This window comes from Molothrus ater, chromosome Z (assembly GCF_012460135.2).
Source record: "Molothrus ater isolate BHLD 08-10-18 breed brown headed cowbird chromosome Z, BPBGC_Mater_1.1, whole genome shotgun sequence".
Lineage (NCBI taxonomy): Eukaryota > Metazoa > Chordata > Aves > Passeriformes > Icteridae > Molothrus > Molothrus ater.
In genome coordinates, this window is record NC_050511.2 from 33,838,541 (window position 1) to 33,862,067 (window position 23,527).

Genomic DNA, 23,527 nt, shown 5'->3' on the forward strand with positions numbered 1-23,527 from the left:
AAGCAATGAAATCCTTATCAAGAAGATCTCACTTCATTATGATTAAAATAAAATATCTTTTCTTTAACATTTTATTATGTTGACTGCAATCCACCTTGGTGTCTCAAAATTGCCTTGACTTTACCCGGATTTGAGACAAAGTCTTTTTATGCCACAAAAACACTCCAGACAATAACAGTATTGGCATCCAATTAAAACCCTTACTTTCTGCAGGATAGCAGGTAAATAGGGTTTTCAGTGCTGAAGTGCAGAAAAAATATGAACCTGCATTTATGCAAATACTTGAGTTAATTCACTTGAGTCATAATGAAGCAGATGTAGCCAGCACTTGCAAATTAGTAAAATACTCTTGCCTGTATTAGTAGCTTAATAATGATTAATGTTAATTCCATGGTCAAAACGTGACATTGCCTAAAATTAAACAAAAACCCAACAGACTTTGCCTCAAGAAGACAAAATTTCATGGCTCTCAGAAGATTACTTTTGCAACCTGAACATTTAATAGTTTCTGCATAGTTTGTCTCCACTGCTTTATTTCTAAACTGTTAACATTTTTGTAAGCCAGTGATTTCCCAACACACACTGGTAACAAAACTGTCTCACTTTAACATCTCAGCTTGCTGCCCAGAGGATCTCTACCTTTCTATCATGCTGCTTCCTCATCCAGCAATAGTAATTTCACCATATACAGAACGGCCTAACATGCACCCAAGCTTTTGCGAGTGAACACAAAGCATTTTTCGCTTCATAGTAACACCTCATTAAAATAGGCAAAGTATAGCAGCTGAATGGTGCCATACTACAGTAGATGCTGATGGCCACAGAGCATACTTGTGCCTACTGCCATTTCTCTGAAGAGGTCTGCTTATCTTTGGCCACTGTTTCTCTCTGAGCATATACCTGGAAGGAAGCACCTCAGACTACAATATTTACCTGTTTGTCACTACCGAATTATCTCCTTGACACAGGAGTACCATGACCAACAATAGCACGTGAGTGTCTGGCATAGTTTTAAGAGCAGTGCTATTTCCCAGACCAGAAGCAGAAAGACTTCATTTAATTATCACATAAAAAGTAAAGAATGCAATAATATGACCATTGCAAACCCAAAGGGCCCAGTCCGCAGTGAAGCACATGATCAGTATTAACCCTGTTCTGCACCATTAATCATCTTGAGAGGCACAGCCACATTTATTTCACAAATAAAATAAAATCTATCTTTTCCTTTTTCTTTTTGACCTTTGGTAACTACATGAAAACAGCACATGGAGCTCTATCTCACTACTGTTCCTTCTGACTTTAAATATTACCTGAAAAAGCTCTGACTTTAGCTCCAAGCCCTGGCAGAAAGTACGCTTTTTCAGCTAACAAGGGCCTGGAGGTTTTACAAGACCATGGGGGTTTTCAAAGTGTTCTTCCACTTTTGCAATCATCAAATTACTACATCATGTGCCAGACTGAAAGTGGCATTTTATGGATTCCCTTAAAAAGGTACTCATACTCTACGACTGCTTTAGGACATGCAAGCAGTTAATTAAGTACAAAGGCATAGTCTGTGTGATCTCTACTGTATTTTCACTGCTCCGTAAAGGCCTTCCTGAGAAGGAGATGGGATTTTTTCCTAAAGGCAAAAGACCCACTAAAGGTACTCTGCTCTTAATAACTGAAACTCCTTACGCTTGAGCTGTCACAAATTGCTAGCACACATTTCTGCTCAGATTGTATTTCCATAGGCTTTGACATGCCAAAAGGCCACTACCATTACTAATGCAGCGACATAATGCAGGAAGGGAAAAAAACAATACATACCACGAGCAAAATAATCACTCCAGAAGAAATTAATATGTCAGAATTCAGTCCATTCATATGGACTCCCTAAAAAATCCACCAAACCACTGTCATGCATGGCAGACTTAAAGAGTTGTTATTCAGCTCTCTGAATAACATGGAGATACATAGAGAATATTTAATACCTGAATAGGTATGTATCATCTGCCTTATCTCTTTTGTGCCTTCCTGCTGCAGCAACTTCACCAAGAGCCATGCAACACTTTTTCCTCCCTACTCAGTCAAGCAAAATCAGCACTAATCAAGCAAGAAGTATCTGAGCATCCCTTCTGAAATGGCTCGACAGCTCAAAAAGGGCAGCTCCAATCACAGAAAATGCCTCATTCAGATCCAAAATTCGGTATTTCTCCATCTCACACAACAGCTTGCAGCTCACACAAATATTATAAGAATATCACCATATTTCAGTCAGGCAGCAAAATCAAGGTTAAATCTTTTTTTTTATCATGCTGCTGCACTGTCCCACATGGGAAGCAAACAGGTGGAGTTTTCATTAACTAAAACATCCTGTATTTGAATTTAAAAGCAAAATATTCAGAATTTTGAAGTGGACTGTGTTAATATGCCTATGCTTCAATAACACCATAAATCTGCATGCTTTTACTCAATACTTTATTTTGCATGTTTCATACCAAATCCAGCAAAATAGTTTTTCAGCCTTTATGTGTGATTTCCAAATGAAATAAAAAAAAATCTCATACTCTTGTGAACACCTAGTTGACCAGTAACACTGAAGTCCAATGTAGTTTAATTCACAGATGTATTTGAAAAGTGATACTTTACAAAGCATCATGAAGAGAAATGCAGACACTTGTTTTACTTACCAACAGCTCAAAGTCAACAGAAAAACAAAATTAAAATAAATACCACAGTTACCACACTACAGCATATGCCAAACAGAGCACAGAGGAATGACCATACATGGTCTTGGTCTAAGTCACACGCAGAACAACTATTAAACAAGGCAGAGAGTTTATCACTACAGAAGGGTGTGATTCCCTGCATTTCCCACTGAATTTTACAGTGATATTTGAAGCTCAAAAAAAGAGACTGACTACACAACACCAAAGGAAAGTGTCCAGCTTTCTGAAATACACCAGAGACAACAGCATGCTAACCTGTCTGGATTCTGAAAGGTGAATTTCAAGGGATAGCTCCAAGGGAAGATCAACCACTGGCAGACACTTAACGCTATATCTCTACATCCTCTACTTCATGAAGGCAAAAGGCCATGTTTCAAGTCTGAATGCCCATAATTAGGTAGAGTATGATGCCTGTGCTGTGAAGGGTTAAGCACACTCTACTTTTTTGTCTGAAATTCAAGCCCATTGATTGATATGATACACTCCACCCCAATTCACTGAACTTGGGTTGTATCCAAAGAAATGAGAGGAGCAGGAGCATTGCCATCATGTAGCACCATTCCAGCGGAACAACAGCTCTGTTTAATCATGCTTGTAAGATTCCTCTACTACAGGGACTTTTCAGAATATCATCCTTATTTTAAAATCCCGAACCCAGACTTCACAACTGAGAATTGATAATGGAATATATCTAATTATGAGAACCATCCTACGTGTGATGAGCAACAGCAAGAAACTTATTTTTGCAGTAAGTTCTACATTCTACATTGCGCCTTGTATTACAAATTTATCATGTTTTGTATGTGAAGTTATGCATATGCAATACCAGTAAAGAGAACAGTCACCATTTTGGAACTTGTTTGAGAATGAGACCACCTCTTACTCCCTCTACAGTGAAGAAACTTCAAAATTCTTAGCAAAGCAATTAATAATTTCATTCTATACAATGTATGAACATTACATTAATGCAGTATTATTATGTTTGCATAAATGTCATAAACAAAACTTGAACTAGTAAAAAGGCACCTGACTCAGAGTTAGTATTTTTGCAGTATTCTAACAATTTTCTTTTAGGTACTGATTTGTAAAGTAATTTGTTCTACCTAACCTATATTTGCTGGATTGGGTATAGTAATTTTGCTTTCTTGAAGACACTTACGAATAAATCTGGATACTACCAAATATACTCTCTTTGTTCATCAGGGGTACAATACCTACCACTGTAACTGTATCAGAGTAAGAACTAACAATTGACTTAATTTTACAGCATATTATTATGCCAGGATATGACACTAAAGAAGCATCTTACCAGCTTCAGGCAACTATATTTGTCAGTATCGTGAAGCCTTGACAGATCTGAAATTACCAAAATTGTACAGAAAAAGCACTGTCACATTTTTACTTCCATTACTCTCTATGTAACATTGCAAGTTTTTACTTTTTTCTTTTCCTTAATATGATTATGTTTATTGGATATACCCTTTATGGATCTAGCTGTGAAACTTCCTGAAACACTTAGAAGCTTACCCAATACATACAAAAAAGTCCAAACTATTTCTTCCAACATACAAAATTATCCATATTACACTGCTTGGTCACCTTTCACTAGGTTCCCTGGTTAAAAGTGGTAAAATGCAGAAGAACATCTCCTTGTAAAATTCTACAGACATTCACTAACCAGACTGCCCAGCTGTTTCTACCACAGCACTTGCCAATTGTGTGACTAAAGTACCTTAGGGGATTATTCTGTGTTTCACAGATAGTTTTTATTGAGGTGAGTATATTACTGACTTTCTAAATAGTATCCCACCACTGACTGGAGCCATACTCAGCCTAATTTATTAAAAGATCACAGTCCAAAAGGGGCAGACATCCTTTTTACCCATTCAGACAGGGACCACACTGTCCCCGAACCCATGGAAGACCTATGTGTTCCATGATCCACTATGTCAATGTTAAAATAGACAAGAGTCCAAACCAGCAGGATTTACTTCTCTTGGAGAGGACTTCAGCAATTTACTCTCTCAGTAATAGCAGCTTACAGACTTAGAAAACACTGAATCTGCTTTTTAGCTTCAGTACAGAATTAAGGAACTCCTTAGGGTACTCCAGGTCGCCTGCAGATGGACGATGGACTTGTGGAAGCCTATTAAAAATACAGAGGTGTTCTCATTATACCATTGGTAGTGGGCAAGAGATTCCAAGACAAAGAGAGAAACACCTATCAGCAACTAAAAAGGATTAGTTTTAACTACCATCCATATATCTTTCACATATCAGTTATTTTCAAGTTGCCACACATCACACACCTCTGCAGAACCATTTGTAGTTAAATTACATTTAATTTGCTTGTCTGAATTCTTCTGTCTTTAAAAAAAAAATGGAGAACTGCTGCAGCCAGTAAAAGTGTTTGTGCTCCTCTATGGCATTCAAAAACCTATTTCAATCAGCCTGCTCTACTGAGGGTATGTAGCATGTCTTAAGGCTAGTGAGAAATTAAAATAGAATATTCAGCTTTTTAAAAACAAGAAAAAATATTTCACACCAAGGGTGACAAGTATGTACGTTTTCAAGTTTGAAGACAAACTGGTTAATTATTTATTATTTCAAGCCATAATGAGAATACCACTCTAACCACAGAGTATCCCCTCTGTCATGCTGTAAAGCAGGGCCTGTTCTATTGTATACCTTCTAAATTTAACAGCCTTTGCATGCCCTAAGGGACCAGTCATTAAAAGGTCACTTCAGAAGTAAATTACCTTCTCCCTCACAGGAAGTATCTACAAAGTAAAAACCTAATGCTGACACCTCCTCACAGCAAGGCATTTATTGTCTGTTCCAGAGAGGGCAAGCAGGGTTATGAATCTGAAGGCAGTAACAGAGACACAAATCAGAAAATGGAATAACAAGAGAATTGAATAGGAAAAGCTGGGAAGAATTCCTCTACCATGCACACTACACCTCTAGCCATAAGAACAGATAATGGCACCAAACAACATTTCTCCTACCATACGTTTCCTTCTCTACATGTCTCTATAAAAAATGCTTCTGAAAACCAAAGTTTGCTAGGAGAATGATTAAAGTCCTAATTTTAATCATAAAATTAAAGAGCAAATCATATTTGAAACAGATGAGAAGGCACTGTAGATAAATATTTTCAGGAGAGCAAATTTCCATTAAAACATCTTTCTTCTTGCTAAGCCTACTACTTGGCAATAGATTCCCCTCATCAGAGTGAGATTCTAGGACCTTCTCCTCCACAAAATTAGTGTCATTGACAGAACTGCCTTTTTAACAAAAAAATAAGTAACTCTCTGATATAACTGCAAGCCTTTCCTGGATTTACTGAACTCTCTAATACCTGAAAAAAAGATTTAGAGTGTGAAATACAAGCATTTAAATCTATTTCCTGTTCTCTCAAAAGAAACTTGAATTTCTAAAGAACATCAAAATAGCAATACTGTTTATCAATATCTCCCATACGCTCACTGTCATAATGTTGACAATTAGTAAATGAATAGACTTGTATAGGGAATACAATTCAACTAGAACAAGCATAAGCTTGTACATGGCCATCATCATACTCCAGTTTGGACAATCTGCCAGTAGACAGCAAAAAGAAAGGGGAAAACACAAATTCGGTGCACAGTCCCACAGACTACAAATACTCAAGACAGCACTGAGTAAAGTACTAGGCAAAACCAAGCAAGCACTTACGTCAGATTTGGAGGACACGTTTTCCTCCACGTCAGAATCACTGGGATCTACAATATCATCAAAGGGTGGCAGAGTAGGCGTCTTCCTTTCCAGTGCATCAGTTTCAACTTTGACTCTCCCCACCTTGAGCTGAGATTTATCTTTTGTCTGTTTTTTGTCAGCTGAACAAGTAAGAATCAGTGGTGGGGCACTAGGAAAACTTTTAAATAATGAATCCGAGCTGGGTTTTTTTCTTTTCCTTGCAGAAGATTCATCAGTGTCCAGCATAGAGGGCCTTTTTGTGAGAGTCTTCTTTTCTTGCTGCTGCCCACACATTATGGTAAGGATAGGAGTGTTTTCAGATTTTGGTTCCTTGGACATGGGTTTGGGTTCCTTGAAGGCCATCTTAGGAACCATTTTTTCATCTCTAAGTGGTTTGTTTTCTTTGGGTTTCTTAGAGGATTCTTTGGAAGATTTGTTATGTTCCCTGGAAGGTTCTTTGAAGGCACTTTTTTGTTCTTTTGAGTCTTTAGAATTTTTTTCTTTGTGCTCCTTTGTTAACTTCTGGGTCTTTGAAAAACTGTTACTACTGCTGCTGCTATTTATATTCAGAATCCTTGCTGGGTCCTGCAAAGAGGAGATGCAAAATTTTACTTTAAAAAAAAAAAGAAAGAGCCCTTAAATCCTCAAAAGGCAGACACAATATGGACAAAGGATTGATATTAAGAACTTGGAACCGCAGGCAAGTAACCAGGAGTAGAAATAACCGTACAAGAACAGATAGTCCAACATTTGGTCAAAACATCTGTTACAAACTGGTGGAACATAAACAGTTATCACTGTCTGTCAAAAAGTTACAACAAAAGCTAGTTTTTACCCTAGGCATTATACATTGTAAGGTTAACATAGAAGCAGTTTAGGAAATCTTTATCATAACCATTACCTATGAGAGAATTAAAATCACAAAGAAAAATTAAGACATGGACCATATGATGTCAACAGAATTACAGGATCAGAGGAAAACATGATGACATTTCAGGCAAGTTTGACTTCTCTGCTGTGATCTTCCGAGTTTTGCCCGATCTTTTTCCTCATAAACAATAGCAATCCTGGGTCCAGCCTGGTTATGGAAGAATTGATTGGACAGACAACAGTCATTGCCTTTTTATGGAAAACCTCCTAAAGCTGAAAAAGTTTCATTCTTTGAATATACTGGCATCTCTGCTGAGTCTTTAATTACTTTTTTTTTTTTTTGATTGAACTGTTTTAAGTGAGAAGTGTTTCCCAGAAGGTAGTGACTTAGACATCCTACAGGAGAGGCCAAACCAGAAACAGCAGATCAGTATCTTCTGAGTATTCCTCACTCAGCTGAATCTGAAAAGTTGAAGTGGAAAGCAAGAGGTCACCTGCAGCTAGAACTGGAAATAAAGGAACAATCCAGAATGGGCTATACAGGATCCTTTCTTCTGACAACTAACACCGGTGAATATTTAAAAGACAAGAACAGTCCTAGCACCGCCCACTTTCATGGAAACTGCCAGTGAGGAGCTCTCAGTATCTCAAAACCACTCAGTAGACTAATTGCACTGTTTTAAACACTAAATACATGTCATATATATACAAGACAGGGTCCATTTTTATATTTCAGATCGGCAAAGTGACATTTCAATTTACAGGAACCATGGTCAAGTAATTTACACTGCTCACTTTTTCTTCCAGGCTGGTTATAAGCATTTCTATGTGTATGTTGCAACACTTTAATATGTATTACATACACCCATTGATTTCCTTTACCTATAAGAGACATGTATGTAAATGTGGTGCATCTGGCTGTCTAAAACTGCCACAGATTTACAGATCTGTAAAGAGGAAAACATATTTAGCTTATCTTCCACCTTTACTTAACCACCTTTTTACCCACAACATAGACAGAAGTGCACAACGCTTCCGCAGACAATACTGTATAAGTGCAGTGAAAATAAAAGACCAAAGCAGGACACAGCCAGCCTCATCCCCCACAGGGACTCAGTCATTTTAAAAAATGCACACAGTACAACTGCTCTGGGAAAAAAAATATCCAAGAAAACAAAGCAGAATTTACATGTTAATGGAAGTTGTGTCATTTAGAAAAGAAGACTGAGACTACTTCCACTGATGTGCTTCCTGTTCATAGATAACTACTTATAACACGTCCAATTAGGATGTGTTAAGTCAGAGTTTAATACTTTAGGACCTGAAAGGTCTACACAAAACATATGCAGAAACTGCAGTATCATTCTTCTCCTTCTGTAACAATAGGTAGAAACAATTAGCTAAAAATAATTTCTTAGAAATGTTCTTACCTTCTCATTATCTTATTTAGTGAAACAGTCACAGTGCTGCATAAATTATTCATGTTTTTATAAGATGCTTCTTGCATCTGTACTGCAAATATATTTTTGTGTCATATTTGATAAACTAACTATATATTTATATACCATGTATATCAACATTAATGTTGGCTGGAAGCATCAACAATGAACAATACTATAATTACATCTGAATATCTAAACATAAGGCACTTCCTGGATTCCCAGGCCAGCAATTAAAAAACAAAAATAAAAAAGTATACTTAGCACTCTGACATGTTTTACTTGAGTCATAAGACTTATCCTGGCATTCTTCTTAAAATTCTAAGATTAAAAGATTCTAAAATTCTTCTTAATTTATCTTAAAAATCTAAAAGTCTTCCATTTTAAGACTTTTTTCATCTTCCTACAACATGGAAGTTGATATTTTCATAGAAATCATAGTACAAATAGGGGACATACTTATGAGACTTATTTATAGCTGACATACTTATGAGACTAGACCCCTCTCACATGCTCTCTTAGAATTACCTTTTCTTAAAGGCAGCCAATCCATTGTTTTTATATCTACATTCATTTTCAAAGTAAACATACTATCTTTTCTTATTTCCTTAATTTCTGCAATGACCCAAAAAGAAGCAAACAATGACATAGAGGAGACAGCTATAGGAACATTAAATCTGTAAGACAGAAAAAAGTCAATATATATCCGCCAGTAAGTTCTGTCAAACCTGATGATGAGCATGGGATGCTGATGGGGATGAAAAGTTGCTGAATATTCATATAATGTACCAACATGTACTATGTATCAGCATAGATCTTAATAAAAATTAGAATGTACTTTCAAACCATTTTCTTATTAGAATCTGACAGTGTGTTTAAATCTTTCCACCTTAGTAAGTGTTGCAAGAAGTAAGAATAAATTCAGTAAAATAATACACTCTTTTCTCAACACTCTTTTCATGAGAAAAACTGTGATTGTGGGGCTTTGGCAGATAATATATCTGCACACCATAGCTTACATTTGTGTATTCATCAAATATTGAAGCAACTTAAGTCAATGTTAGCCTTTGATATGTTGCACAACAGCGTGCAAAAGAATAATACAGGCACATTGGCATGTCAAAATACCAGATGTCATCCTCAAGCAAGTAATACTATGTACTTCCAGTAAATCAAGATATATACTACTGCTCTATGAAAGGGGCTTACATATCCTTCAAAATATGTATTTTAGAAAGTACAATAAAAATCTAAAATTTTATCATCAAATAAAACCTGCACTACTCTGACTGTGGTACTCAACTCCTGTGCATATTTTGGCCAACACAGCTCATGTTAAGGCCCAAGATGCATTCTGGGAGCATAGAGAACATATTGTAGGCAGGACAGGTGACCAGAAAAGCTAACGAGCCATTATGCTGCCATGATCACGAGCCTGGAAATTGCTATCTCCTGCAGCCACCATGTTTGCCAGTTTCATCACCATCTTCTAACTTACAGGAACTACATAAACCATACCCCCAATCTGGAAGGCAGAAGACATCACCTCATCAAGAGAAGGTGAACTTTTGAAGTTGACTCCCTACCAGCTGGATTGCTCAGGCTTTCATGCTTCCCACTGTGAAAAAGGGTATGCCATACTGTGACAAAGGAGGAAGGATCAGCACCCTCACACTCCACTAGGTAACTTTATTTTTTTTATGGATCCCAAGTGCATGGAATAAGAGTTACAGGTAATAAACCAAGAAACTTTGTGATTTGGGAGGTAAATTCACTTTATAGACTGATCTGGGCAACGGCAACCAACTGTTTCTTGTGTTTTTGTGTTTCTTAACAAGCTCATGAAATTAAGTTTAAATCACAGAGTACATTGTCCTGTAAATTTGAGAGACACAAACGGACTGTGATAGCTGCTCAACAGGTAACATATTTGCAGATTAAAACACTTCTGTAGCTACAGGGTAAAAAATGATGCTGAACTGTGTATGTTACAGACCTGGGTGCTGACTTCACACCACAAAATGGAATTCCCAATTTGTTTTAATGTGAGATTTAATAAGCAGTTACTTCTGGAAACCATTGCAAATCTCAACTGCTGACAGATGTTAATAACCTAACTAAGAAATAGTTACACTGGGGAGGGGTGGGGGAAGCAGCGGAGCAGGGGCAGTTCATTATGAAGTCAATAAACTGAGCACATTGGCATGGCCTTGTCTACTGTACTCTGAGTTTAGACTACAAATTCAGTTCTAGTGATCATAAAAATGTGCATTATTTTCATTTCTAATTCAAAATATTATGCCTATTGAAATAATGTGTTCAAAATAAACCAATGGACTAGAATCAGACTCAAATATGCCTGTTGCTCTAAAGAGGAAAAGAGGAGAAAGATATCTAAAAGTAATTCCTTCATCAAGCAAATTCAGATTTCTGTTGAATACAAACTTGTTTATTACTGAATAGAAATACTAGCTGATTTGGGGGCAGGGGACAAAAAAAAACAAGAAAGAAAAGCCCAACATTTTGAGAGCCTCCAAAATTACTCCAGGACAGAAGATGAATTTACCTGCTTCCCACAAAAACCCAGCCCACCAAAATGTTATGATCAATGACATCAGAAGTATCAGAAGCAGATGGAGAATTACGAAGCTCACTGGTTTAACAGTGAAGGCTAACTCATAGCATAAAACAATTTATGTTTTTTTCTGATGACACACAGGAATAAAAGCTTTTGTTTTCTTTGCTTATAAAATCTCATTTCTCTACAGCTGATACTACAGGTCTTTTCAAAAGACATAATCATCCCCCTGAAAAACCTAACCAAGCTGCTTCTCTATTCTGTGCATATAATATTTCTATAATATAAACAGGCATAGCAATAGCACTGATCTAATATCTGTATACAAATATCTGTAGCCAACCTGCAGCTATTCTTACATTATGAAGAAATGTATGAAGTTTTCATATATTTCTGCCTGACATCTGTACTTCCAAGATTAAGGCTTTGTTTTGGAACTAAAAAACTGGTGCTCACTAATACTATGTCCATTAAATTAAATGAAAAAAAAAGTGACTTCAGAGATACAAACATCTCTATTTAATACATATTTCAGAAGAGAATGTGACAGAAAGCAAACTGACAGTTGTTTCTTACTTACAAAAAATACTGTATTGTATTTTTCATAAGTGAATGCTAGACCAAGAGTAACATTTTGTTCCACTGGTTTTATTATTGTTACTTGAATTCTTATCTAACCACACAGTTTATATGGTACTTTGCAGTGGCAAACAGATAAGCATAAGGTTCTGTTTTTTCCACACTCAAAGTTTAAAACTGACCTCAAAGTTAACTGTGGTATTCACAGACAAAACAAACCAAAACTAGACAGAGAACATCAAAGGCCTATTGCTGTAGCAGAAAAATCCCAAAGTCACCCAGTACAGACATCTGGAGTACACTTTGGCATCTGGGACAAGCAACTTGTGCCCAAGAACTATCAAGACTTTCCTGCAGCTCTTATTGTAGAGGCATATTTAAATGAAATCTGGACACTGAAGTTGTTCCATCACTGGCGTTACTCCAAATGACAAAACGAAAAATCTATTCATACATTGGCTGGAGCTTTCCTACATTCCAACCAGAACAAAAACACTAAAGACCAAAATTCAAGGCTTTTCAGCTCCAAGAACTTGTAACAAAAACCCTAGACTTTAACGTTCTACTAAAACCAAGGTTATCTTGGGTTTCCATTTCTCAATAATAGCTTATAATTCTCAGCAAGGCAGATATTTATGAGATAAAAGGACAACTGCTCATAAGTGTGTGTTCCATGTTGGACAGGGTAAAGCAATGACTGCTGGGGGGAGAGGAAAAATCAAATATCCACATGGACTGACAAAAACCAGTGTATTGATAAAACACCTCTTCCCACTATTAAAAATTCTAAGGATGGAATCCTGAAATGTGATGTATGTCTAACCTCCTCAGGTTAGACTCACATAGCTGCACGGTATGGGCCAAACTCTCTGCAGATGTTTGAGTTGCTTCAGCAAAAAATGAAAGATTTCAAGCAACATGGATGAGTGCAGCAAATACACACTTCACCCTCCTTCACTCCATCACATTCCACACTTGCCGATTTTCCACATCAGATGGAAGTTCACTAAATACAGTTTGGAAAATTACTTCCCAGGTTTACACTTGCTCACAAAAAACTGAGATTCAAGACTTACCATAGTGTACAGTTACTAGGCAGAGAATTAGTACAGGACTCAGTATCATGTCAGTACCGCCCTGAAGTCCTTCTAGAGGTGTTTGGGTTGCTTATTAACCCAAGCCTCAGCACACCTACTTTGGCATGGAAAGTAATGCATGAGTGAATCAACATTATAGCGGACTCTTTAGAAGTGATTGGAAAATGAACTCTAGAGACCTACTAACCAACATCTCACGAACCCCTATTAGAGATGGTCAAGTGTCAGAGTAACTCATGTTTGGGATCCAGTCAGATGGAGATACATCCTAGTGTAACCAGCAGCACCTTTGCTTCAGCACCAGGTGTACCCAGCTTCTTTCCTTTGAGGCATTAAGTACTCATTTCAGCATCCCAAAATAAGCACCTTCAGTTTAATCCTCAGATTAAACCTCAGCATCTCATTAGGAAAATAACCACACTTCCATATATTTTTCAAATGTTGCAAGACCACCTGCATTACAGATGGTGAGGCACTGGTGTACAATGCACACCAGAAAGAGACATGTCAAGGAACATTTTTTGCCTGCTCTTGCTTATTATGTATCCCTACCAGCCTTTCTTAGGCATACCCTTAATTCATTACCTGACAATTCTGACAAGGTACAAGATTCGGCACAGAAAGTGAACATGAAAGTTATTAATAAAAATGCATAGTGCCCCTTTAAGTACATGCGCTGCAAGATTAAGTGACATACTTCAAATCTACAAGATTCCACAAAAGAGAATGAAAAGCCAAACAATTTAACAGAATGGAGAAAAGGGTTGCATTGTATTTCTAAGGTGAATAAACAACAACATGCTCCTTTATCTTCCCATACCATTAGTTCAGTTTGTCAAGAAATTATCTGCTATTTCAGAAAGGTTCATTTGTATTACTCAAGAGGTTCCTTGGACTATACCTTTTTACATTTGAAGTTGGGGATTCAAAATTTGATGTCCTAGAGACCAATGACACATTGCTTTCTTTGAAACATCTAGGAAAGAATTAACCTCTTAAATTTAAACAAAACTAAAAATCCTAAAGAACACAGTTTCAAGTCTACACAAGTATCTTGAAAAATGCTTAATAAATGAAATTATTATCAGAGTATTATCTCACATTCTTTACATTTCCATAGATCACACTTCCATCACTGTAATCTTCTAACACTACAAGATACCATTGCAACTCCTTCGGGAACAGGAGGAAAACAACTGTACAAGTAATAAAACAAGAGAACCGTCACCAGCACCTGTTCTCACAGCCATCCTGAGTAAAGAAATGTCAAGACCTGCTATCATTAGCCTAGCAATTAAAACATTGCAAAAAACACATAGAATTTTTTTTTAATTAATTTAATTACTGGGAAAAAACACTTTTGGCTCAACTATCTTCTAGCAAAATAAGTCTCACCTTTGGCCCGTGAGATGATTTCTTCTTCACTTCAGAAAAAGACAGAGAGTTACTGGGAAGGCTGGGGAGATGAAGGCTCTGCCCTGAAGAAAACGATGTGCCATCTGACATTACCATCATCTGTTGTAAGAGGGAAAGCATGTCAGTAAAACATTACCAACAAGAGCAGAGTTTCACCTGCCTAGCAAATCACACTGGTAGGAGAATAAAAGTCCAACAAACAATATCCATTGTTCTTCTCAAGAGGGGGTAGTTTAATAAAATCACACTGATAATCAATAATTCATTTTCCCCAAAAAGAGTCTGTTTTTTTCCCATTATATTAACTGATAAGCAATCTCCCTGCCTGCATCCTGACTCATGAGCCTTCCAGCCTATCCTCTCTCCCTTCCCTGAGTGGCAGAGGCAGAGTGAGTGACCAAGTATCTTCGCCAAGATTAACGCACCACAAAGATACACTGTAAAAACAGATTGATGTTTTAAAGTAAAAGCAGTATATCTTTAATTTCAGCTTCTAACTTCAGGTTTCTGTCTTATCTAGAGTATAGAAAAATGTGTGCTGGTAAGCAAGCAGACAGTTTGCTGTTAAGAGAGTCTAGCTCCCTTTCTTGATTTTGAAGACTTAAGTACAGACAGATCATTTCCAGAAAGCACAAGTAAATCAGCTATTACTGAGCAGTCACCTGACATGTAAAGGTTATTCCATCCATCTCTGGGAAACCCAGTTAAGATCCTGTCTTCTGCTACAGTGCTGCTGTGTCTGGATTTTATGATTCCTACCACAGCCATTCATTTTTCTATTGTTTCAAGGCTCCAAATGCTAGAGACAGCTTACCTGTCTGACAAGCCCTGCAAAGCTGGAAAGAAGATGCAGAGCTCTATACCTGCAAGGAAACATGTCTCTCTTCCCGAAGGTTCCCATGCACAAAGTGACACCAGTTTTGTGGATTTCCTACGTGGTTATCCTTGCCTCTTCAGATGACCAAAACATCCTCTTACTCAAGGGACAGGAATGGGCTGACCCATCACATGCCTCATACACATTACATTAGAAATACTGGGAAATAAAGGACACAGATATGTATATTCCAATGTTACATCTCCAAGTCAGGATGATCTTTTATTGCCTACAGGTTCCTGAAGACAGGTTTTCAATTAAAAAAAAAATATTTAAACACCACTCAAAATGAATCTTGTTGCAGACCACTTTGCTTCAAAGAGACATGGTAGCTTGGGGAATATTAAGAGACATGTCAAGGTAATTTTTTTTTTTTATCAGCCTATTTTCAACACTCTAGGTAGATGCCAAAGGGAGAGGAAGAAGGCAATTAAGCTGTTCTGAACCAGAGTCTGACAAAAGCCAAAGCTCTGAAAAATCATCTGTCCAAAAGCAACGACATTCTTCTTGAAAACACAGCACTTTTGATTGTAATTAGCTATTATGAATCACAATAAGTGATCCTTTAGCAGGAGAAATACCTTTTTATCTCTATTTGCCAAGGTCTTTGGTTGCATTAAACTCAACTGAATACAAGAGAAGGCACAAGCTAACAAAGAACAATCAGCCAGTAGGAAAATCTATAGCTACGTGCGTACCATAAACCTGGGCAACATGTGGAAAAAATGCATATATTTAGCATTACTTTCTCTCACAGAGGATGTCAAATGGGTGTTAAATAGTACTGCTTTTTAAGTCAAACTCTGCAGTATTTTTTAAAGCCACAAATTTAATAGAATATATCATTTGTATAAAATCAAAGTCATTTGATTTTATACAATCAAAGTTACTTACTAATTACAGAGTTTAAGCAGATATTTTATTGCCCAAAATAGTTTTGTTCATACATTCATATGATAAAAAGATGCATATCCACGTAGAAGAAAAATTTAGTCAGGAGAATAAGGGTTTGCCCTGAAATTAAAACCAAAGAAACAAAATCTCTGCCAGAAATTCTTTCTCCTCATGTTTGAAGCTGCCATTTTCTCCCTAAAGCATAAAAGTCTGATCCACTGAAACAAACTCACTGAGGTTTTACCACTGCATAAATTTTCTTTTTAAAATTCAGAAACATTTCAGTTTAGAAATATTCATATATTCATGACTGTACACAGGCATTCTTAGAAAGCTGACTTTTTTTTCAAAGTGTATGGACTTCTAAGATATCTCAGTTTCTGCCAAGTATTTGGACCATTAACAGTCTCCATATTACAGACTACTTCAAAACAGGATGGCAGTCTACAGAAATATTTAGAGGGGTGGGATGAACAGTATAAATACCGTGTGAGGTTTGATTCGGCAAATCTAGTTACACACAGGAGAAAATAAATCCTGTAGTGGTTTTAGAAAATAAAATCTGGACATAGCAAACCATGAACCCTAAAAATTTCAGTGTATTCAATCCTGCAGTGTACTGAAGCCCTATAAAAATAGCAACTGTAAATTCAAAATTTTAATGTGATTACCAACGCATTCAGTTAAGACAGACTACAGACTATACCATCTTTGAAGCTGACAAAAAGATGACAAGAGACCAAAAGTCTCATGTAAAATTAACTCTTCGGCCCCTATGATAAAAAAGGCACACTTATCTTCCAAACAGATTTCTGACAGAAGTATATGCTCCTCCTTAAGTCCATTATAACACTAAAAAAATTAAAAAGAAATTACTTCGACCTCTCAAAGAAAGACATTAATATTAGTGCTAAATAATGTCCAATATGTTTGTTTTCTTTGTCAAGATTATCTATGTAGAAAGCCCCTATATTACCAACACCTTTTTGAATTAATATGCATTTATTTCCATTTTGGCTAAATTTAGGGAAGTGACAACTGTACATCCAGTTTAAGTTTATTGGAAGACCTCAGCTGAAAGAATTACAGCAATTTCTGCATTGGGTAGCTGCCCTTTGTCCAAGCATTAGTCAAACACAGAATCACAGGCCGGCACATGTACTTCTGCCAGCTTTCAGAGTAAGTCCCCATTTTCACACTGCTTCTACCACACTGGCAACACACACTGCTTGACTGTGGGAATATATATGTGCTTCTATTAAACCAAGGCTACACAAGGGAATGGTATGCTCATTCCCACCTTTTCCACCAAAAATGGAAAAGGTGGGAATGAGCATACCACAGCAAGACACTACTGCAGCAAGAATGCAAGCTCACTGATAGCATAGCAATAACTCTCCAGCACAGCTTATATGCACTTTCTAAACTTTTTTCCTTCTTCCTGCATTGCAATTACCCTGCTGTCTTACACCTGCCTAGAGATACAGCTCAAGAGAAGGGAGGCTGTAGCTCATGCTTCAGCCAGGCAGCAAAGGACACCAGCAGCTGGTACTTGGCTGGACTGGCAATGAATTGCTTCAGTGACAAAAGCCAGGAACATGACTAATTCTTCTTGATCTCTTCTAAAGTCAACAGCTAAGTGGGATCAGCCAGACTGGTGGAATAAGACATTGACTGGTGTCAATGAAGCAAGGTGAGACTACAGCAGTCATTAAGTCAGTTTAAACAGCCATATAACCACACTCTGAATTCACCAATATGCAAAAAATGAAATTCTAGTTACAGTACTGCTGTTCCCTCAAAGGTTTTGCTTGACTTTATTTAATAGAGCAGAGATCTAGCTAAACTCAAAGCTTGCCTTTCTTGGGGCAAATGGCAACAGTAATACCCTGTGTAAAAGTAGGGCATTAGTTGAGCTTGTTCACAAACATTTTAAGTGTTTTTAAAAAGTGTGCTTTATGATACTTGGCACTGGATAAGCACCTGAAAGATGGCCAAGGAGAACACTTGATTTCACCATTTAATACCAGGGTACAAATAACACAGGAACAGCAGAATAGACTGTATGGAGAAACATGTCAAGGGAGGTGATTGTCCCACTCTACTCTGCACTGGTGTGGCCTCACCTTGAGTCCTGCATGCAGCTGTAGCACCTCAGCACAAGGACAAGAGTGGGTGAAAGGCAGCTGACATCACTTGACTTGTTCAGCTTAGAGAACAGAAGGCTGAGGGATGACTCTACTGCAGCCCACAACTTCCTCAAGGGGGGCTGCTAATCCCTCTCACTGCAATCTAACTGCTCTGCTGGTACTGATATCTTGCCTCTAGTTCACCAAAAACTCACTTCACTATCCTTCAGCTGTTGAGCTTGCATTTAAAACCTTTGTCTACCAGTTGCTTTAAATGAAAAACAATTTTGCCAGGGCAAAAGAAATTCTACTTTTTACTCAAAACCAGTGCATAGAGGAGATCCACTGATATTCACACTACAGGGTAGGAATAATAAACCTGAAGTGACCAGTATCCATAATATCTGAGCTGTTGGCATCTTAGAAGCATAGAATGGTTTGGGTTGGGAGGGACATTAAAGATCATCTTGTTCCAATCCCCATGATGTGGGCAGGGACATATCAGGTTGCTCAAACTGCCATCTAGACTCCAAGGAATGGGGCATCCACAACTTATCTGGGCAACTTGTTCCAGTGCCTCCCCACCCCCACAGTAAAAAATTTCTTCCTAATATCTAACTCTCTTTCAGTTTGAAGCCGTTCTCCCTTTTCCTAACAGTACCTGCCCTCATACAAAGTTTCTGTCAGGGTATTTCTAAGGACATTCCAATCTGCTACTCAAGACAACTGAATGCTATGGAAAGAAAAACTGCCATGCATTTAATTAAAGTAGTTCCATGCACTTCTGAAAAAAGGAATGGATCAGGGAATGACTGTGCACTACTGATTACCATAATATAATCAGGAGCCCTCCTCCATAATTCCTCTTCCAGCAATTTGGGGAAAATTATGAAATTGCAGTACCTAGTGAATTATAATAGCTTGTATTAAACCTACTAACAATTGATTCTGAAGTTTCCTTACAAAAAAGAAAAAAATGATATTTTGGAGACAACATTTATCTACCAATACATGCTTGACAACTTGGAGTACCTGTGTACCCAAGAAAAACTTATTTTCAAAACAAAACCTTGCTTTTCATGTCCTTATAACACGAGGAATGTGGAACAATCTTAAAATGCTCCATGGAAAGCTGATCTTGTACTGCCCATTACTACAAATGCACAGAATTGCAAGGTGCTGCACCTGGGCCAAGGCAACCTCCAGCACCAGTCGAGGCTGTGGGACGAACAGACGGAGATGCAGAGCAGCCCTGGGGAGAAGGACTTGGGGGTGCTGGTGGATGGGAGGCTGGACATGACCCAGCCATGGGCACTCACAGCCCAGAGAGCCAAACGTGTCCTGGGCTGCATCCAAAGCAGCGTGGGCAGCAGGGCCAGGGAGGAGATTCTGCCCCTCTGCTCTGCTGAGACCCCACCTGCAGGGCTGCATCAGCTCTGGGGTCCCAGCACAGGAAGGACATGGAACTGATGGAGCAAGTCCAGAGGAGGGACCCTAACATGGTTAGAGGAATGGAGCACCCTTCCCATGAGGACAGGCTGAAAGAGTTGGCGCTGTTCAGCTTGGAGAAGAGAAGCTCTGGGAAGAGTTTATAGCAGCCTTTCAGTACCTAGCTACATGAGAACTGGAGGACAACTTTTTAGCAGGGCCTGTTGCAACAGGATAAGGAAGAGTAGTTGGAAACTTAAATAGGGTAAATTTAGACTAGCTATAACAATGACATTTGTTATAATGAGGGTGGTGAACCACTGGAACACACTGCACTGAGATGGAGTGGACACCCCATCCCTGGGAATATTGATGGTCAGGTGGATTGCGCTCTGAGCAGCGTGATCTAGTTGGAGATGTCCCTGCCCACTAGATAATGTGTAAAGGTTCCTTCCAACTGAAACTATTCTATGATTGTGCCAACCCTGACACATAGGATTCACAGCTCTACCACCACCCATATATATTTACTCAATCAGGAACTGTGTGAGCTAGCACAGGTCCAGACCAACACAATTTCCTTATTAATCCACATTAGAGCTCCTGCAGGTGAATGAGCCACCATCAAGAATCTGTTGTGGGTCTCCTAGTTTTTCATTTTCCTGAATGAAAGGAGGCCATCAATAAAACTGCAATAATCAGATCCACACCAAGCTACCTGTTGCAGATTCATTTACTGAGCTGCTCATCAAAGAACACCTTTGTACAGCATGTTCAGAACAGGCAGCGAGTTTTACGACAGTATGCTGCAGAAAAATTCCAACAGCATTTTCAGTAAAAGCTACAAGATACCTGTTAGAATTCTAGGAAAAATGAACCTTTACTACAACATTTCTGCAGCATTCATCATGAATTATACTCATCATGCATCAGTAGCAGACAACTGGACCTCTTTGGCTCTGAGTTGCCACACCCTGTATCATTTTACAGTGACGAACAGGTTCCTACACATCACTTCTTTCAACATTAAAGAGTACATCTGAAATATGGGGGGCAAGTAGTAATGATTTTAAATGACCACTAGAACACTAATAGCTAAAGTCATGATGAGGAAAATAAAGTATGAAAATGAAAAAAGTATGGACCCCAGCATGAGCTGTGCAACATGCGTATGTGGACCTATATTTCGAAATTCCAGAGGATAACACACTGCTAAGAAAAAACCTAGCAGTAATACAAGTTCCATCAAGGGTGAAGTTCCAAAATATAAATCACTAGCTAAACAATACAGTCATCCTGAACAACTATAATTTATAATTAAACAAATATTTTAAAAATTTTTAAAATTTTACTTTGCTTGAAAGTAAAGTTATATGTAGTTCAAGAAAATTCAATTATTTAAATATAAAAAGCACAAGATTAAAGATAATCACTTCCTTAGAGCAGCATTATACCTGAGGCTGGTTCTGGGTAGAAGCCAACTATTCCAACTGATACAGTGGAATTTGCCAGGAAATAGGGAGGATGGAGAAAAGAGGGAAATCCCCACAATTTCATCTTCATTACACGGATTATGAACATAGGTTTTAAAACTGGCACTATGCAGACATCTCAACTGACTGAAAAGACATTTCTCAAACATTAAATCATAAAACCACAAAGATACAAAAAACCCTCAAACAACAGAATGCAGTGGGTTTTGGCAAAACCTTCATTTTTACCTTGATAATTTTCTCTAAAAATTGCGTCCCTCTCAGAGTAAGTCTTTATCTCTCTCACTCATTAAAAGATTAACTGTCTTTAAGAAAAGAATTGTCTTATTACAGAAGCCATGCACTTACATTTCCTAACAAATTTTATAGAAAGCAACAATTTGATAGAAAGGACTCATCTGTTGCTAAATAGACTAATTTCTACTCTAAAAGTGACCTACTTCTTGCATCCTTTAAGCATGAAACCTCAAACCATTAACAGCCTTTTGCATTTGTAATAAAGCAGCGAATTTTACTATGTTTGCCCACAGTGATAACTGCTCTCTAAGGGGCAGAGAAAAGTCTTTTCCTTTAAGGAAAGAAAAGCCAGCTATTAAACTTTGTCTAGATACTCCTGGATTAAGCAACTAATTTTGAGTCTCCTGCCAAAAAGGCAGAAATTTTTAACTTCCAATGAAACTTGCAAAACAATACAAATATTTTTGTTTATGCATTTGCAACTATGAGAGAGAGGTCAGTATCAAACTGCTATCTTAATGTAGACTGAAAATATTTTCACTACTTTTTCCTGCAAGAATTGAAATTAAGTTATTTGTAACATCCTATTCAAACAAGTGATGCCTGAGCAAATATTTTCTTCCAGTGGGAAAATTTAATTCTACAATGTTAGGCAGCTATCATTCAGCATCTTCAAAATTAATTTATTTTTACTAGCTCACTAAACAGACTAGGTGTAATTTTCAATTTTTTCTTGCAATTGAAAAATATGGAGCCAAAAAAGCAATAGAACCTATGCTACTGACAATATAAAATACATAAATGGATTCAGACTCTATTTGTGTTTTCCATGGGATTCAGCACTCAAAATCTACTTCAAATTTTAAGGTTTTTCTCAATCACTAAAATTCCCCAGGGTCAGTTTTCTTCTGAAATCCATATGCAGCAACCCCCGTGCCAACTCTTTTTCGTCAGAGTCTCTCCTATTTTAAGGCTGAAATTGATCACAAAAGGTGACTGAAAAATCTAGAAAGGAACAACGACACAATGGTCAACACTTATTGGTGTTTACATGATCGGAACTTTAATCCTACTGTACCTGCTCAGGCATAATTTTATGCTGTGCCTAGAGGATGAACTGTGTAGGAGACTGCATGCATACAGTTCTTCCACTTCCAGTAGCTTGATGACTTGCTTGGTAAGACACAGATCAACTAAAAGTAGTCACCTGTATCCAGGGTATCCTTGGGGATTTCAAGCAACATGTTGCTAATCCAAATAGGTACACATGTATACCTGGTAGCTACGGATGATGAGGCACTACACTGAGTAAATGGTACAGAAAATTCTCACTGGCATCATTTGCACAGCAAACCTTTGTAAAAGGAATGTCATTCAGAACATATATATACACAAAGGTATAGAACCTAAGCAATGTATGGTTCCATTGAAATTGTCCAGTGTAATTTTGAAAATGTTTTATTTCTTTTTTTAATTACAAGAATAAGCCAACTGAAAACAGGTGAATAGTGGAGATGGATTTGAGCATAACAGAATCTTTTCAAGGGGCTGCGTGAAGTTCACTGTAAAAACTGTATCTTTGAAGGTGGAAAACTTTGCCAATTGGATATAGCCTAAGACGGAACCAAAGGTTTTTATTTATGTTCCTGATCAGAGAATCTCTGAAGCCAAATCAAATCTTTCTTCTAAGGCCTGAAAATGTAACTACCTCTTGGAAAAGAAGTCAGCAAGTTGGTGAACTCCCAATAATAAAGACTGACTGCACATTTATGCTTCAATTCTGGTGATATCAAATAAAATGCTAAGATGCAAATATTCCACAGAACTAATCTACACGATTAGTGCTACCCTAAATGTCCTGCTCACCTAACTCAAGTGCGACAGTGGTCAAGCTGTACTGCAGTTGAGTTCTGACTTTTTAATCACTTGTGGTATCCCAGTGTTACTCTTACTCTCTCAGTGAGCTACAGGATAGCCAGTCAGACCTTACTGGACAGGAAGGATGGAGAAGGGTAACAAAACTTTCTTAGCCTGAAAGACA

At 37.7% G+C, this 23,527-nt stretch overlaps 1 protein-coding gene across 1 annotated transcript in view; it reads right to left on the minus strand.

Annotated features, from left to right (window-relative positions):
* The window catches only part of MLLT3 (MLLT3 super elongation complex subunit), a 119,444-nt gene that overhangs the window by 30,759 nt on the left and 65,158 nt on the right, over positions 1–23,527 (minus strand). The window contains exons 5-6 of the mRNA XM_036403653.2: positions 14,408–14,527; positions 6,429–7,034 (exon numbers count right to left, since the gene is read on the minus strand). Of these exons, the coding sequence (XP_036259546.1) occupies positions 6,429–7,034; positions 14,408–14,527 (726 nt within the window). The remainder of the gene's footprint in view (positions 1–6,428; positions 7,035–14,407; positions 14,528–23,527) is intronic.